Source organism: Falco rusticolus, chromosome 14 (assembly GCF_015220075.1).
Source record: "Falco rusticolus isolate bFalRus1 chromosome 14, bFalRus1.pri, whole genome shotgun sequence".
NCBI lineage: Eukaryota > Metazoa > Chordata > Aves > Falconiformes > Falconidae > Falco > Falco rusticolus.
In genome coordinates this window covers 3678822-3694881 of record NC_051200.1, presented here as the reverse complement: position 1 = coordinate 3694881, position 16060 = coordinate 3678822, and the positions used below count along the sequence as shown (strand labels likewise).

Here is a 16060-nt window from a genome sequence, read left to right as displayed (position 1 = left end):
ACACTCTTGTTCCTTGGGGCAATCCAGAGACTGCAATGTGAATAGCAGAGAAAGAAAAACCTCCAAACACTATTAATCCCAGACATGGTACCCTTTTCTTTTCTTCATAAAGTCAGCAGGCATCTAATCTCACAGCATGAATGTTGCTGCCCTAGAGGATTTTCCCCAAACAAGTATTTTTGGGGCAGTATAATAAAAGTTTGGGCAATATAATGAAAGTTACAATAAATAGTGAGTAATCCAGTCAAAGGCCTTCCCACCAGTGCATGTGGAGTAGAAAGATATTTTTATTCCTTGATTACTCAAGATTTCAAACTTGTTTGAAATGGGAGGGACGAGAACATTTTAATACAACTTAATATTCCACTGCTGCTCTGCAGAAAATCAATAAAATGTTATACTTAATAGACCTTTTTACTCCAGAACATAGTGCTTAATAACACTGATTTAAGCTTTCTCAGACTCCAATAAAGTGTAGATTAATGCAGTAGTTTTGCACTCAAGTTAACAGCAGCTCAAGGCGGTTCTGTAACTAGCCAAAAATTATAGACTATAAGTCAGCAGCAGAACCTAGAAATGAAGAGCATGCAGTATCCTGGTTTTGCATACAAGCTTACTGACCTAGACAAGAGTAAGGAACAACCTAATAAACTCGCTAGCAGCAAAATATAATAGAAACATAGAATCATTTAGGTTGGAAAAGACCTTGAAGATCGAGCCCACATGCATCGAGCTGAATAATAATCTCTTGAAAATCAGCTCTTGTCCCCCACTCTTCTGTATAAAAAAAATCAAGGAAGGACGTACATTTGGTCTCTTATTACCTACCACAAAGCATTCAAATTTCTGAAAAGTTTTTTAACGCACAGGTACAACTTTCCTCGCAAAAGCAGCTGCCGATAACATTTCACTAGTTTCATAACTAATAAACCTGAGTATGCATATGCGTGGATTAACGTTTTGGCCTGCATTCAAAGAATACCAAGAGCCCAGCCAAAAAAGAATTAGGACACAAAAATTCCACTGAAACATTCACTTTGAAAATGCTCCCATCAGCCAAACCTGCAGGTGAAACATTGCAACACAAGCTGTTGCCCAACTTACCAGCACTGCCTGCACATGCCTAACTCATGCACCAGACCTAAAGTACAGGCACGGCCTGTTCAGTGGCTTTTCATAAAGACAACTTCAGATTTTTTTTTTCTTCCCCCTTCACAAAATACATCTTCCAGCACCAGGAAGAATTAGGAATGTTAGCAAATTTGGGGTTTGCATGTGTATTTTATTTAATGGCTTAAAAACAGAATTAATTGAGGAATCCCTCAAATCATTCTCAGTTTTTTGGAACACAGATGTTCAGGAAGCTTTAAAGGCATGTATATGCTCCAGACAACTCAGCTTTCCTAATGTGCCTTTTGACACAATTATTCTTTATATATGAGACTGCTTAATTTCATGCACTGGCTGCACTCAGTCAACTCACTGCATATTCTGACAGTTTCATTCATTTCCAGCTCTGCCATCTCTGTGACTGCAAGTATTTATGAGGAACAATTTACCTTTCTGTGAATCAGGATCCTCCAGGACTGGTAGCAGTGAAATCCAATATTACTTTTTTTTTTTTTTTTTAATAAATCTTTCTGACTTGTTGTGTCCTCTCAGTGTAAAGAGGATCAGTAATAATTCTTGCAAGCACAGAGGGATTTCATTACCATAAATTGAGAGTATGATGGTGTTTTCCTAAGACAGGAATTGGAAACAGTTTCCTGAGTATTGCCAGGGTGCTGCAGACATAAGTGAAATGGGAGGAAGAAAAAAAGGCGGCATGCTGAGGCTTGTTCTTGGTCATTTGCCATGGATTCCCCACCCTCTCTCTTCCAGCAAAGAACTAAAACTGGCTGCTCAGTGCCAAGGGCCACAGTAACACCTACCATGGGGGAGATGGCATCAAAGGATGCTGGAATTCTCTCCTCTACAAGCCTTGCAGTGAACACATGCTCTAGATAAGAGTTCAGTCCTGAAGCTTTACAAAGATGCGGTCACGCCCTTCAGTATATAATTTTAAATAAATTTTACAAGATAGTAATTTTCCTTTGATGGTAGTGCATTTAACTAAGAAGCAAGCTCATGCTCACATAATGTATTATAACTGTTTTGCCTTGAAGGGTGCTCTGAAAAAGAAGGGCATTTTACTCATAATAACATCTTTATTATAACACCTCTTTAAGACACTAAGATCTCAAATAACCTCAGTGCACATCTGGAAGCACAGCAGAGCAATTCAGCATGACTGCTTCCCTTCCCAGCATTTTCTAAAGCACATGGCACAACTTTAATCATGTGCATACCTTCTCCAAGTCAATCCCTGACTGCTTTGGAAAATGTCCTAACCAAGGATCAGAGGTCAGGCTTTAACTCTATCAACAAGATTTTCTAATTAAACCATTGTAAACAAGAGCAGTCACTCTCCAGTCCACATCCACTACGATGTTTACGTAAATGCTGCAACAGGACTGAGGACAAGAAAAATAAAGAAGGCAAGGACTAGCTTGGGATTCTGCAGATATCTAGTATGCAGAAGTGTGAATTGATGGAGGGAATACCCCTGAAAGATTTCCTGGCCTCCCAATCAAGTATTTCTGTCTTCATTTTATTTCCTCTAACCCTTGTCAAGATTGCCTTCTGCAGTTCAGAGCCAGACGGGAGAAGGAGGACACTCTTGGGATTCAGAGGCTTCACGGCTCACAAGAGTCTGGCTGACCTGAAGAGCAATCTGTTTCCAAGTTAGAAAGATTTACTGCCTGAAAACATCTGCACACCGCTATCACCAAATTGCAGGGCTTCCAGCAATGGAAAAGGAATCAACCACTCTAAACGCACAGGGATGAAATGATTAAACAGATCCACTAAACCTAGAAAACTGAAACTGGTCCTCAGAAACTTTTCACAGGAGAAAAGACTTCCTAAGACAACGGAATGCCTGGCTGCAGGCAATCCGCAGCCTTCTCTGCCACAGAGAGCATTTGCATGGTCTAAAACCAATGGCCAAGGACAAAGTGTTCCTGTCAGAAACAGGGACCTTTGATTACTACCACAACTGCCCAGCAGAAAAGGGATTAACATTCTAAAAGCCAAACAAATCCTGTTCCTTGGTTTGATTTAGGCTTCCACAAGCCATGCAATCTCTTTCAGGGAAGCCAGGTGCTTGCAGAAGAAAGGCTCTGAGGAGGGCACGGAGGTTTCACGCACACAGCACAGGGAGCAGGGACATACAGGAATGAGGAATTTTCACTGTCAAGGCACTAGAAGCAAGGGAGGTAGAGGCTGTAACATCCTCCGGACTGGAGATGCCTCTGCAGGGCAAATGCAGTCCTGGACCTACCAGGTGAGGGGGAAGGAAGGATCTTTTGTAAAGAGATTCAGCGCTTCCAGATGCGTTACTCAGCAAACAGTTTTTCTGGGGAAGAAGAGAAGACTTCCTGCAAGGCTAGCAATGATTCAGAAACTCTCCCAGGCATTTTGACAAAGTCAGCCATTACCCTCCTCATCTAGGACACCTCCTATTTCAGTAAATTGGTAACACTCGTCAGCATCTGCTTGTTTCCCACCCACTATTTCTGATGTCTTCAAAGTCCTTTGTTTAATATATTCAGGGTGTTTTCATGACATTCTGGGTTTATCCTAAAGCTGAATCCATTCAGATGCAGCTGAAAATGTATTTCCCCCACAAGAATTTGCCTGCTATGGCAGAAATGTAGTAAAAAAAAAAAAAAAGACAAAAAAAAAAAAAGACAGCAAGCACATTCACATTTAAACCACCTCTCCCTCTTGCACTTGGAATATATTCCTCTAGGATGCCTTTGAACCCTCAGTTTGTTAGAATTCAGGCCCAATAAGGCGCCACTGGCCTCAGCAAGAACTCATGCTGAAACAATTTGGTAACAGTATCCTCTTGCTAGGGAATTGTGCTTGTTGCATGGGAATGTCATAATGTCATCTCTCCGCTTGTGTTAAAATAAGTTATAACTCTTGAAGCCACCTCTGGAAAATTATTAACAGACAGAATATGAGAGGTAATGACATGGCAATAAAAAGCCAGTGCTGCGCTGTTACAAGAATGCAGGTCATTAAAGACACACACGCATACTAGTTACATGGAAGAGAGAGAGTTTTCCTTCCTACCCATCCATGAACGAATGATACGCCATCCAAAAAGTGTTCCCTTTAAAAGCATCTCTGTCCTGAAAAGAGTAGTTATGTAGCTCTGAGAGTCTAAGCATTTAAGTGAGACAAAGCTGTGGAGGCTAGGAGTATCTTTTTATAGACCCAGAGAAGTGACTGGAGAAAAACAAGACAAGCTTTCAAGCACACAAACTCTCCTTTGGGTCTCTTCCCTACAAGCCAGAGCTCTGTTCTGAAAGTATCTCAGACACAGCGTATGAAGTACAATAGATGTCATTTGGAAATGAACGTTGCTACATTTCCCCACAGACAGAACCCTCAGTGTTATCAGAAACAGTGTGCTATTTCTCTCCACAATAGCTGAGTGGGAAATGAATATACTATCTTAGCTTTGATATCTGGTTTATGTTGAATTCTGATGGCTGAAAGATCTTACAGCTTCTAAATACAAGGCACTTTTAGAAAACATATTTCATTCCAGCTTCTTCCCTTCGCCAGCCCCCAGTCGGCACCAAGCAGACATCCTGTCTGGCTTCTCCTTCCATTGCAAGGTGTGTGCATGAGGATGGCAGAGAGCAGGTATTTATAGCTTCTTAGTGGTAGTCGCTATTTTTCAAAGCTGTCTCCTTAAGGCACGCATTAAAACAGTGGTTTGTAAAGCGGTGGAGCAAAGGAGTACAAGTTACACTACTATATAAAAACCCACAAACTTTTTTTAAGTTGAAGTGTGGTCTTCCATGGTATGAATTAACCAGGGTAAGTAGAAATGACCAAGTTCAATAAAAGTTCTGGAATTTTTTTTTTTTTTTATTAGTGTAAAAACAGTAGCAATTGTACCCTCTACATCCAGCAGTTGTGGTTAGATAAAGTATTTGGCACCAAACTCGCTGCTGCAATATTACAAGCCTGGTAAGGACTCGACAATAAGGCAGTGCTTACCCAGTCTCTCGGGCTGGTCAAGATGGTCCTTTCCGTAAACGCAGCAATTCTGCCTTTGGCCCAGAGCAAAGCGAAGTTTAACTATCTGCTCTCTGTTTGCCGAAGGCTCTCAAGGTGTATGTTAGCAGATGTTGGTTGAATCATGGCAATGTGACTATTTTCAGAGCTCACACATACAGGCCATCTGTGACCATCTACCAGCTACAAACCTGCTGCACACTGCAGCCAACCAAATGCTTCCATCAAAATTGCCATCATGGCAATCCATGCTCCAAAATCAGGCTTTCTCATTGCTTTAGCTGCAAATATTGTTATCACTAACCATTTCTGACTGTGATATATGTTTTTAAGCCAACAGGCGTTTTACCTCAAATATATTCCATTATTTTAATTACATGCAATAAATTTGAAATAAATCTCAAGGGTTTTGATTTTCAAAAACACAGACTAATACTTCACAAAAAACAATTTTAATAAGCTGCTGACATGCATAACTGTGGAACATCTACTAAAGGGAAGAATGGAAATGGAGAAGTGAAAATAGGGGTTAATAACTGGGTATCTTTATGTAAAGTGCAGAAGGAGTAAAGTTTAAATATTACATATAAAGCATACATACTTAGCAAGTCTGTTCGTAGCCATATTTAAGTTTGTTTTAAATACTCATGATCACTCACCCTTTTTAGCACTTTGCAGAAATAAACTCCACTCTATCAAAAGCTTTAATGGCAGCTTGTTCTAAATTTGAAGAGTCATTTCACCCTTGCTAACGAACCAGGGAAAGGATTCTATGAATGCCTACTTTTACTTACAACTGTTTCAAACCATACTTTAGTATCTCCAAGATCATTCCTTTCTCCATCACATTTAGCATCCCTTTATCTCTTTTTTCCCTCTAACTTGGATGTTAAAATCCAATACATATAAAAGCTCTCTAAGCTCCATAGGAGCACATGCACCTACAGTTTACACATGGGTGGTTTCGTCCAAACTGGCAATTCAGGCAAAAGACTTAAAAAAAAATCTGGAAGTTCCAATTCCAATACAGTATTTAAATCCAGCTGTAGTGATATATGGCTTATAGCTCTCATTAGAACAGAAATGTTCTTTTTATAAAGGATCTGGTGCATATAAGGCAGGGTAACTCAGCTCAATAGAAAGTCAAAACGGAAGGAGGAAAAAAAAAGGCTGAAAACTTACATTACAGGATGCAACAACTGAAATATGCACACCCCCGCAGGCCATGAGCCAGAGTGGCTGCCAGCGTAAGAAACTCCACCCTCTTCTGCAGGACTAGTTTGGAAATCCTGACAATTACAGGGACTAGTAACTCAGATTAAGCTGGCAGGAGTAAAAGAAATAATTGACAAATTGCTCATATATATCCTGGTTACTGAATGTCACTAACTCAGGCTGACGTTTACAGTCCCTTCTAAATGGTGCCCTGAGCACTGAACAGCTTGCTTGGCTTTCTTTCGGAAAGTTACCAAACAGCTCGGGGATTTGAGAAGTTCCCACAATTCAATACTAATGAGGCAACAAATGCTTTATAATCCTAAGTATTTAATTAAAAAGTGATTTGGGAAACGTGCAAAAGTGACTCTTTACCCCTTCTGTTTCCCCTTATTTCCCCTCACCTCTAGGAAAAAAGAGAGTTAATTCCTGCTCCCTCACTGAGATGCTTCCACATTTATCTACAGCAGGAAGGGTGGCACTTCCTATGCGCCCTGGGATTTGAGCAAAGGTTGGATGCAAATGACCAGAAGCCCTCATGCAGGGCATTCCACTCTATATCAGCACACACGTGGTTTTTAAGCTATCATGCCATCCAGCCCAGAGTTACTTACCTATTTTACTATTCTACCTAGGCAAAAATACTTTGCCACAGCCCCAAACCCAATTCTTCCAGTAAAACGAGACAGGTCTTTTGAAAAGAAAACATACAATTATTATTACTCCTAAAGGTTTCAACTCTACTGTGAGGGAGCCACTATTAGTGCCTACACTGAGGTTCAACCTAGCCGAGTGCTGTGTGTGCTGGCCCCAGCTGATCACAGCAGCTCTATACATTGTGACTCCAAGCAAGTGAGTTGCTCCAGGGAATCCAGAAGGATGTCCTGTGTACTTAAAGTCAGTCACACATCAGACTTTTAGTGTAATAAGGTGCTGAAATCTGAATGAAAGCCGAAGAGCTCAATACATTGCGGGATCAAGTGACAGAACAGTTTTAGAGACGAAGAGAATCATGTCACCTTTAAATTACCCTACAACCTAATGCTCCCTGTCCCCCTGAGCAACAAAGGTGCAAGTCAGCCTTGCCAGGAGATGCTGCAATTTTTAGAGAAATCGGTGGACTTGTCGACTGCGTGCAAGGCTGAATGTGGCCAGTAGTAGTTAAGCAGTCCTCTGACTCCACTCTTCTTTTTCTGTTACTATAATTTGTATTGCACAGAACCAGTGATGGACCACAGCCTGACGATGCTAAGCGCTGAAGAACGAAAACTCCCTGCCCTCAAAGCTCACAGCCTGAGCCTGGGACGGGAGACAGTGGGTGGAAGCACACCCGCCAGGCAGGCCTAGTAGGCGCTCTGTGGGTCAGCATGAAGGGCAGCAGGCTCTGGGGCCCAGCCCCTGCCAACCATGTTGTGAGCATCACAGAAGGGTGCTTCAGAGCAGCCCTGCCAGTGTTTGCAGGGAAGGTGAGGACAGGCTGGGAGAAAGCACGGAAGTGCTTCTTTGCACTGGGGAGGAAGGGGTGCTTGGAAACTGAGAAGGATAAAGGTAGAAGACAGCCTCTCAGCAACAAAGGGAGAAGAGAAACAGGGTTGGGTAAACCATGAGGGGCCTGGAAAGTGGAGAGGAACTGCCTGAATTTGATGCGGCGGAGAAAAGAAAGTGAGGTGCAGCACGGGGGAGAAAGACTAAGGAGGTACTATGGCAGGTAGCCCTGCAACAACATCCTGAATGAGCACAGATGATCCAGGAGGTGAGAAACCGAGGGAGGGCTTCCATGAAGCTGAAGAGATTAAAGCAAGGGTACTGCAAAGGACAAAAATCAAGGACACCAGGGAAAGAAACACAGGAAGGCTCAGGGGAAGGGCTACTGAGGCAAACACAGAGCTTAGAGAAAAGCAGGCTAAAATTCAGAAGGCAGCTACATCTGTACCTGGGAGAGGAGGAACGCAGGCAAGACAAGACAGGAGGACGTTCACTTTGCATTTGATCATTTCATCTCTCTTGGACAATGGGATCCTGAACAGAGAGAGAAGTAGAAGCAGACAAGTGGAGGGTTTGAGGAACGTCTCTGCAGACAACAAGATGCAGGTGGATATAGGTACAGCGCTCGACTGAAGGTGACGGTGAATGCTAGTAGGCAGGAAAATGGCAGAATTGAAGGAAGAGAGAACAAATCTGCAGTGGAGGAAGCGTGCTTGGTCATGAGATTTCCTCCAGAGGCTCTCTATGGAGGAAGAGTAGGAATAAAGGAAGCAGAGGCTGGGAGTGGGAAATGGAGCCTTTGAGAGGAAAGGAGTAGGCGGGAGGAAAGAGGACGGACACTATGACGCAGAAGGGCAGCGAGGTGAGTGCCATGTGTGAGTGGCAGGGACAAGGCTACGAAAGAAAGTACTGTGAAAGCTGCCCAGCTAAGCAGCTCAAATGCATTATCCTCTCTTGGGAGGAAAAGGAGAGAAAACAACCAAGGTCATGCCCAGCTTATTACATACACTGGGCACGTGTGGTGATCTGCAGTGTGCACCACGATAACCTGGTGTAAGTGGAACACCTGGCAAGGGGACAAGCTGCATTCATTTGAAATTAGTTAAAAGTCCATCCAGATCTGAATTTCTGCCAAGTTCAGGAGGTTGCCAGGGTTGGGATTTCAGTTCCAGCCCACTTTTATCAGTTGAAACAAAAAGAAAACGAAACATGGCTGCTTAGACGAAAGCACTTCCAAGGAAATACAGATTTGTGGCTTATCTGTGCACAGTTCAGTGGTTTAGCTAACCAACACAAAGCTAAGCAGATATAAACAGCTTTGAAGCAAGCAGATTTCCTACTAATTTGCACAAGACAAACTCATTCCCACAGTCATTTTTACTGGAACTCAAGCTACCCTAATTTCTCTCTCCCAGCATCCTTACCTCCTCCTCCAGTTTCACCACCTTGGCCTGAGCATTGTTCAAGGCCTGGTCTCGGATCTCGATGTGTCTTCGTTGGTCCTCGTTGGTGGAGCGTGCAGCAGCCAGTTCAATTTCCAGTTTCTCTTTTTCCCGCTGTGTTTCCTTGTCTATCAAAACAAAGTGAGAGCTATCAATGGACAGCACTCGTCTCTACCCAGCTTTCAAGAGTCTTTCACATCAGAGGTGAAGGAAAGATTGTACTGGAACTTCTCACAAGACAGAGAATGCAAATCTAATGCTACGGAGAAAAAAAAAAAAAGGTACATGGCTTTCAAGGAAGGGGAGTTGTAACCCTGAAAAACAAGTATGGTACTTTCAAGTGACAATGTGCCACAATGCTAGCAAGAAGGAATAGAAGGTGCATCGCTCAGTACAGTTAGGTAATTTGCTCTGATTATGCAGATGGTTTGTGAAACTTGGCACCTCTTTACCTCTGAGCTTTCAGTGGTAGAAAACAAACTAGGTAATTTTAATATCCCAGGAGATGGCAGGCTTCTGTGCCTGGAAAATTTGTGCTCCTTTTTTTCAAACTGACCCCACAAACAGGAAGGCTGCTCTGCCTGGGGCAGCTGTCCTCCTCAAAGTTACATCCATTTGGTACTACCAGCAAAGTAGGACATCAGAGGAGTCAGACAACAAGCGAGCAATGAGAATTCCTCACTCTTCCCCTACTGCCCTTAAAAACAAGGCCCTGGGCCAGAACTGAGACACATGCATCTATTCTGTCACTGTTCAAAGCAGACCTGCAGTTCAAGAAAGCCTTTTGCCCAGCTCTGAGAGTTCACGCCTGATGCTTTAAAGCCACCCCAAGCACAGCAGCTGGTCCTTTGCTGCTGCTCTCCAAAAAGAGCTGGACCTAGTGGGAGAGCTACGCTGTGTGTTTCAGGAACAGGGCAACAGCCTTCATAAAAAAAAAAAGTAATAGGATAAAATAACCAAGGACTGGAGAAATTATCACGCAGGAGTGTAAAGCAAAGCCACAACACAGAGCTGATGTCCTCTGTATATGTTGTCATTCCCAGCTCAAGCCAACCAGCTACAATGATAACATTAACGCACTTGCTGGATACATAACCACAGAATACTCCCTGGAGTGATCTACACCCAGCACTGATGACACCAGAGAAACTGCATTCCAGAAACCAATATCCCATGACAAAGGAATGAGGACAAGGAGTGGAAGGCTTGAAAAACAGGAACTAGATCCTGGGTGTTAGGACAGACTGCATATGGAGTACACAGGCCCGTTTGTGCAAGCATGTGCATAACTATATTTACAGGACCACAATTATTCCCTTTCTTCTGCCAGCAGAGAGCCAGAAGCAAAGCTTTAGCAACACAGAGTAGCTAAAGATTCCCTTCTGCTAGGGAATCAATGCAGCCCACACACAGGTTGCAAAACAAACCTGTCCACCAACAGCACCCAGAACTCTGCAGAGCAAACCCTGACTGCAAACTCAGAGCTAACCTGTGACATAAGACACAAGGAAAAAGGCTAATGTCACCATCTGCCTATTCTTTTCCCCATCCCTCTCATCCCAGTATTTTTTCCTCCACCCAGGAAATGAGCTGCTGACAGTGTTAGCACGATAAAATGTATTGCAGAAAATGGGTAGAGATGAGACAAGGTGGCATTATGCCAGCAGGTATCAATCAGTGCCAGCAAGCAGTCTGTTTGTTAATCTCTAAGTGCTTGCAGTAAGGCTTTTGGATGTTTTTTGTTTCAGACTTCTCCCCAAATGAGTACTGCTTCACTTGAGAAGTGCCTAATGCACCCCTAGAAATGCTGGGACTGATGAAATGTAGCACTGTGGTTTCCATGTTCATCCAAAGGGAGAAACTGAATGTGAGGCCTCGCTGCTTTGATCTTCCCACCTCTCTGGGTGAACCTATGAACCTCAAAGTCCACCCAATCAGTCTGAATGTGAGACTAAACTCACAGACTTTCCACTGCCACCAGGAGTTTTGAATTCACACCCTGACAGCCATCTGCTTGCAACGTAAGCCACAAGGCATAAGCTGAAGACAACACGAGAGAGGGATACCAGCATTTGTCAGAGTAGAAGCACTGTGTGTTACAACACAGAAAATCTCTATTTTGCAATTTTATTGCATTACCTTTTTATATAACAATTGGAGAAAAGTGAGCATTGTCAGAAGGGTGGAGTACACTCTGGGATGAGAGAAAAGTTGGCTCATTGCCATCGGCCTCAAGACAGTTCAGTACAAAGAAAAAGCAGCATTTCACATCCCTCATTTTGGTTTGCCTGGTGATAAATCCACTGCTGTGGACAGAATTCATGACCCCTACCCAGCCCAGCTTACTGCAGGCAGTGTTCATCCTTTTTATTTTTGCTGAACTGGATAGGGCAGTAGCAAATTAAAGAGGAAAGAGACAGGAGGCCTATCAGGTTCCAGTCCCACTGGCCTTAACTCACGCCAGGACTCTTGTCAGCCTGGAAAGGTTTAATTCCAAAGCTTTCAGGGGACAAAATCGGTGGAAAAAATATCCCGTACATTATGGGGTAAACACTAATTTTACAGTTCAACTGCAAACTAAATTTGCCCGAAGATCTCTAATAAACGCCATCAGATGGACTTTATGTACTGACAGAAAAGGAATTCTTGAATCCTTCCTCCTTTCTCCACTGCCAGTTTTGGACTGTCACTGTCCTGATTTCTCTCCCACTAGAAAACCGACAGCTCTGAACTACGCCAACCTGCTGTATTGTTATCCTTCCCAGGATGACTGGAGCATTTCTACTGACCCATAATGACTGCGTAACTCACTTTGTGCAAAGAGTTGAGAGATGGTTTTCCGATTGTCTTCAGACCCCTCAAATTCCTTCTCCGCAAGCTGCTTGTTGGCTGTCTCCATACGTTCTGCAAGAATTTTCAACAAAAGGAACACTAAGTAATTAAAACTTTCAAGCATTAAGTCATGTCTGCTCAGTACATTTCTAATGCAAGCTAGGGGAATGGATCTCCTAATTCTACACAGCCAAAAGTTAAAAGCCCATCAGAAGCTAGCACTCACTTTTGCAATGTTCCTAATTACATCCTTGAGAAAATACTCTCAGTGAGACAAAACAGGTTAAATAAAGTTCCAAAGAAATTAGAAGTTTATTTTTTCCATTTTTTAAAAATAAGACACCTTATTTTTTCCACCCAAATAAATCTCACCATGCAATTAAAAGATTGCCTTATAATTATCCACTAAATCTTAATAGTTAGAAGATTAAATCACTGTTCCAATTACCTGACTTTAGGGAAAGGTGTAAAACCCTAAAGACAGCTTAACAGTTCTTCTGCTGCAGGCTGTTAGAAATTTGTATCAGTCTACGAAAATAAGACTGAAATGCTTATGCTGTGTTTTATTATGAGTAAGATTATTTAACGCAGGCCTTTGTGTACTGTCCTGGATAGCACTGGGCACTGTATGGCCTTACTTCTTGGATGCAAAACAATTTCTGGGAACACATTCTTAGTAGGAGACTAGGGGCAGTGAGAAGAGATGACACGTAGGACAATCAGAAGGCTTTCATAAACAAATCAAACTTACAGTTTGACTGACTGATTGTGCATCCTTAAGACATCTCAAATTGCAGATTATTTTTTTTTTTTTCCTTTCAAACTAATGCTTAAACTTTTACCCATGTTAAGGTCAAATACCATTCAACATCACTCTCCCCTGCCAGCTGTCACACTGCCTCAGCCTCTTAGCAAAAACCAGATACTAATAACATCTCACTCTGGAAAAGGAAGGGAGATCCAAAAAAACAGATGCCTACGCTGATAAGAAATGACAAGACCTTCAGGAAGAACAGGCAGTCTGCAGTTTGTATGTCAGTGCAAAAGGGTCACTGGACAGGAAATAAAGTGAACATGCCTGGTGTGGGATTAGGCAGTCAGCAAAACGTCTTTCCATTTGTATAAACCAAACAAATTGTACAAATTGTGCCTAGGATATAAGACAAGAGAGAATTCCAGGCTTGCATCTGGTTTATGGTATTTGGCTTATCACATGTTTCTTCTCAATGAGAAACAGGCTGGAAATGAGAGACTACAGCACTCTCCTAAACCTGTCTTTTCCACACTCTCAGCAAGCCATTAAAATCTCAAACTACCGACTATACCTGAGAATTCTGTCATATACTAGTTGCGATGACACACACAGTGAATTCTGCGGCAAAACACTGTCCTGCCAAGTGAGTACAACAACAAAAAACAAAACATGAAGAACACAAGTTTTACTTCATTCACCTCTCAGATCCCTGTTGAAATCATGAAGCCTACGAATTTCTCCTTCCAGTTTGTTCCTCATGGCCTTTTCCAGGGCATCCCGCTTAGAGGATGACTTCTCCAGGTTTTTGTATGCCTCTGAAACTTGCTGAATTTCTGTTTCCAGCTGCAGTGGAAGTGAAAACAAGCACTTACTGTTTTATCACTACAATTTGTTCAGTCTCAGAAAGCAGATTACTTTCTCTCCAGTTTTCTTTATTGAAAGAAACCTACAGCTATACATCAAGTGAAACAACAGTCTCAGGTTTGTGATGGATCCTTCTGTATAAAAAATACCAATGGCTGAAAAAAAGATCTGGACTCTCCTTCCAGACTCTAGCTCTGTTTCCCTGATATGATGAAAGCATAAATATACCAAATCGAAGAAGTGCAAATGTAATCTAATTTTTTCTAAGACTGGGGCAGTTTGGCACTCTTACTAGTTTGAGTGAGAAGTGCTTATATAAATAGCTAATGTGGTATCAAGTTGAATAAGTAAAATACAACAAGAAAGGCAGACAAAACTATGCTAAAAAAATGCCAGCAGTAATGCTGCATTTCTGATGAACTCTGCAGCTCTGTAATTGTTATGGTCCAACATTCACAATAAAACCTCCACATCTTCTCTGTGTACATTTCTACAACTTAGTTGTGCTTTTAAATATTCAGTTTACTAAAGTGGGGGGAGGGAAACATTTGCAGTAAAATATGTTTTATCCATCCTCCTAGCCTTCAGTGTAAAGCTTCTCTGATCATCCAGAGCAGAAGGAGATTCACTTTTAACTCTCCTTAACAGGCATGGCTTGCATTGCTATGGAAGTACGGATCCACAGAACTGCAAACTCCATCAGCACTGCCTACAGCAAGTGATCCAACAGCGGGGTGGAGGGAAGCACATTTTTATCCATCTTTCATTACCAGGAAGCTGTCAAACATTTCTCTAAAGCATTTCCTGGCCAGGAACCTTCCCAGAAAAATACAACAAAATGAACATATGTCCCTGGAAAGAGGTACCATAGGGAACAGAGTGTGGAAAGCCACACTGGTCACCTGAACTCAAAGAAGTGTTTTGAGCAGCCACAGATTTTTATGGCCCTGGAGACTGCTCAGTGCAACAAGCACAGCAAGGCCCACAAAGTCCTAAATTGCAAGTCGCATCACCCTTTTCACAACTGCAAGGCAAAAGCAAAACTGGCCTGCTGCACAGCTTTAAACCACTGGTCATCAACAAGTTATTTCTATGAGGCTGCAATGAAAATACCTCTACACATGCACGTTAATCATGGGTCTCACTGGGAGTTTTTTTTACAAACATTTTAGTATCACTTACTCTACTTGTTTCATAAAGCCAAAGGTAGCAAATAGCTCGATCCAAAACAAGATACTAAGTTTTTGTGGAAGATGCATAGTACTGAGAGAGTGACAAAAGAAGTGTTAGTGTCAGTCCTGCAGTCCAAGTCTCTTTTATGAAGCCGTAGCAGCAGTACTTGCCTCGCACACTGTCCTACCAACCAGTTTTGTAGCAATGTCCCCTGTTGCCTCTTTGAGTGACTATGGTCTCATGTAATTTCCAACAGGCCCTTCCTGCAGCCTCTAAAGTCTTTTAGACTGATGGGACAATGAAGCCCCTGCTATCGTGGATATAAGAACACTAGCTTTAATTTAACCAAGCAAGCTAAGCAGTAGGCCTGTTCAAGGCAGCTGATGAGGATGCTCCTCTGAGCATGGTCAATAAACTGTCAGAATAAAACTGAAGGTTGTGATTCTGCCTTCTGACAAAGTTAAGCTGATGCCTGAAGGGACAGGATACAGACTAATCAATCTGCATATAAAAGACTCTAAAGTAGATAATCAATCCCTTAAGCAAGGAATGTAACAGTTGCAGATCAGATGATTCAATCATGGATGATACTAGACACAGGAGAGTGCCTGATATCCAGAAACACCCACCTTCTGCAGCCGGGCTACTTTCTCATAACACCCATCCAGCTCCTGTCGTAGAGACCGGTTCTCTTCGGACAGGATTTCCACCATCTGCTGGGCCCTGGAAACTATGGCAAAAGGATCTACTTGCATCTGCTGATATGGGGAAGGTATCTGCTGAGCCCGGGACATTACTGAATAGGAATCTCCTTGCTGCTGCTGCGGGCCTAGGAAGGGCTGACATAGTCGGTACAAATCTCCCTGATGGACTTGGTTTGACAAGAATGGCTGCTGGGTCCGTGGCAGAATGCCAGGATCTCCCTGGCTTGGAGTCAGAGGTTGCTGATGCTGGGAAGGGGACAGCCTGGAAGGTGGCGGAGACTGAAGCAAAGTCAAAGATCCCAGGGATGTCAAGGAAGAAGTTGGGCTGTGGTGGTGAGGTGGTCTCTGTTGTAACTGCAGCTGCATATCTGGGTTCTGCCTGGAAAAGAGAGCACAGAAACTCCATCAAAGTCATGCAGAAGATGGTGCACAAACCCAGGGACAAGGCATGA

The 16060-nt window shown here is 42.7% G+C and overlaps 1 protein-coding gene across 4 annotated transcripts in view; it reads right to left on the bottom strand.

Annotated features, from left to right (window-relative positions):
• The window catches only part of AMOT (angiomotin), a 61423-nt gene that overhangs the window by 9800 nt on the left and 35563 nt on the right, over positions 1-16060 (bottom strand). For all 4 annotated transcript variants that reach the window (XM_037408240.1, XM_037408241.1, XM_037408239.1 and 1 more), the window contains 4 exons: positions 15534-15987; positions 13566-13710; positions 12093-12185; positions 9264-9409 (listed from right to left, as the gene is read on the bottom strand). In XM_037408240.1, coding sequence (XP_037264137.1) covers positions 9264-9409; positions 12093-12185; positions 13566-13710; positions 15534-15987 — 838 coding nt within the window. The remainder of the gene's footprint in view (positions 1-9263; positions 9410-12092; positions 12186-13565; positions 13711-15533; positions 15988-16060) is intronic.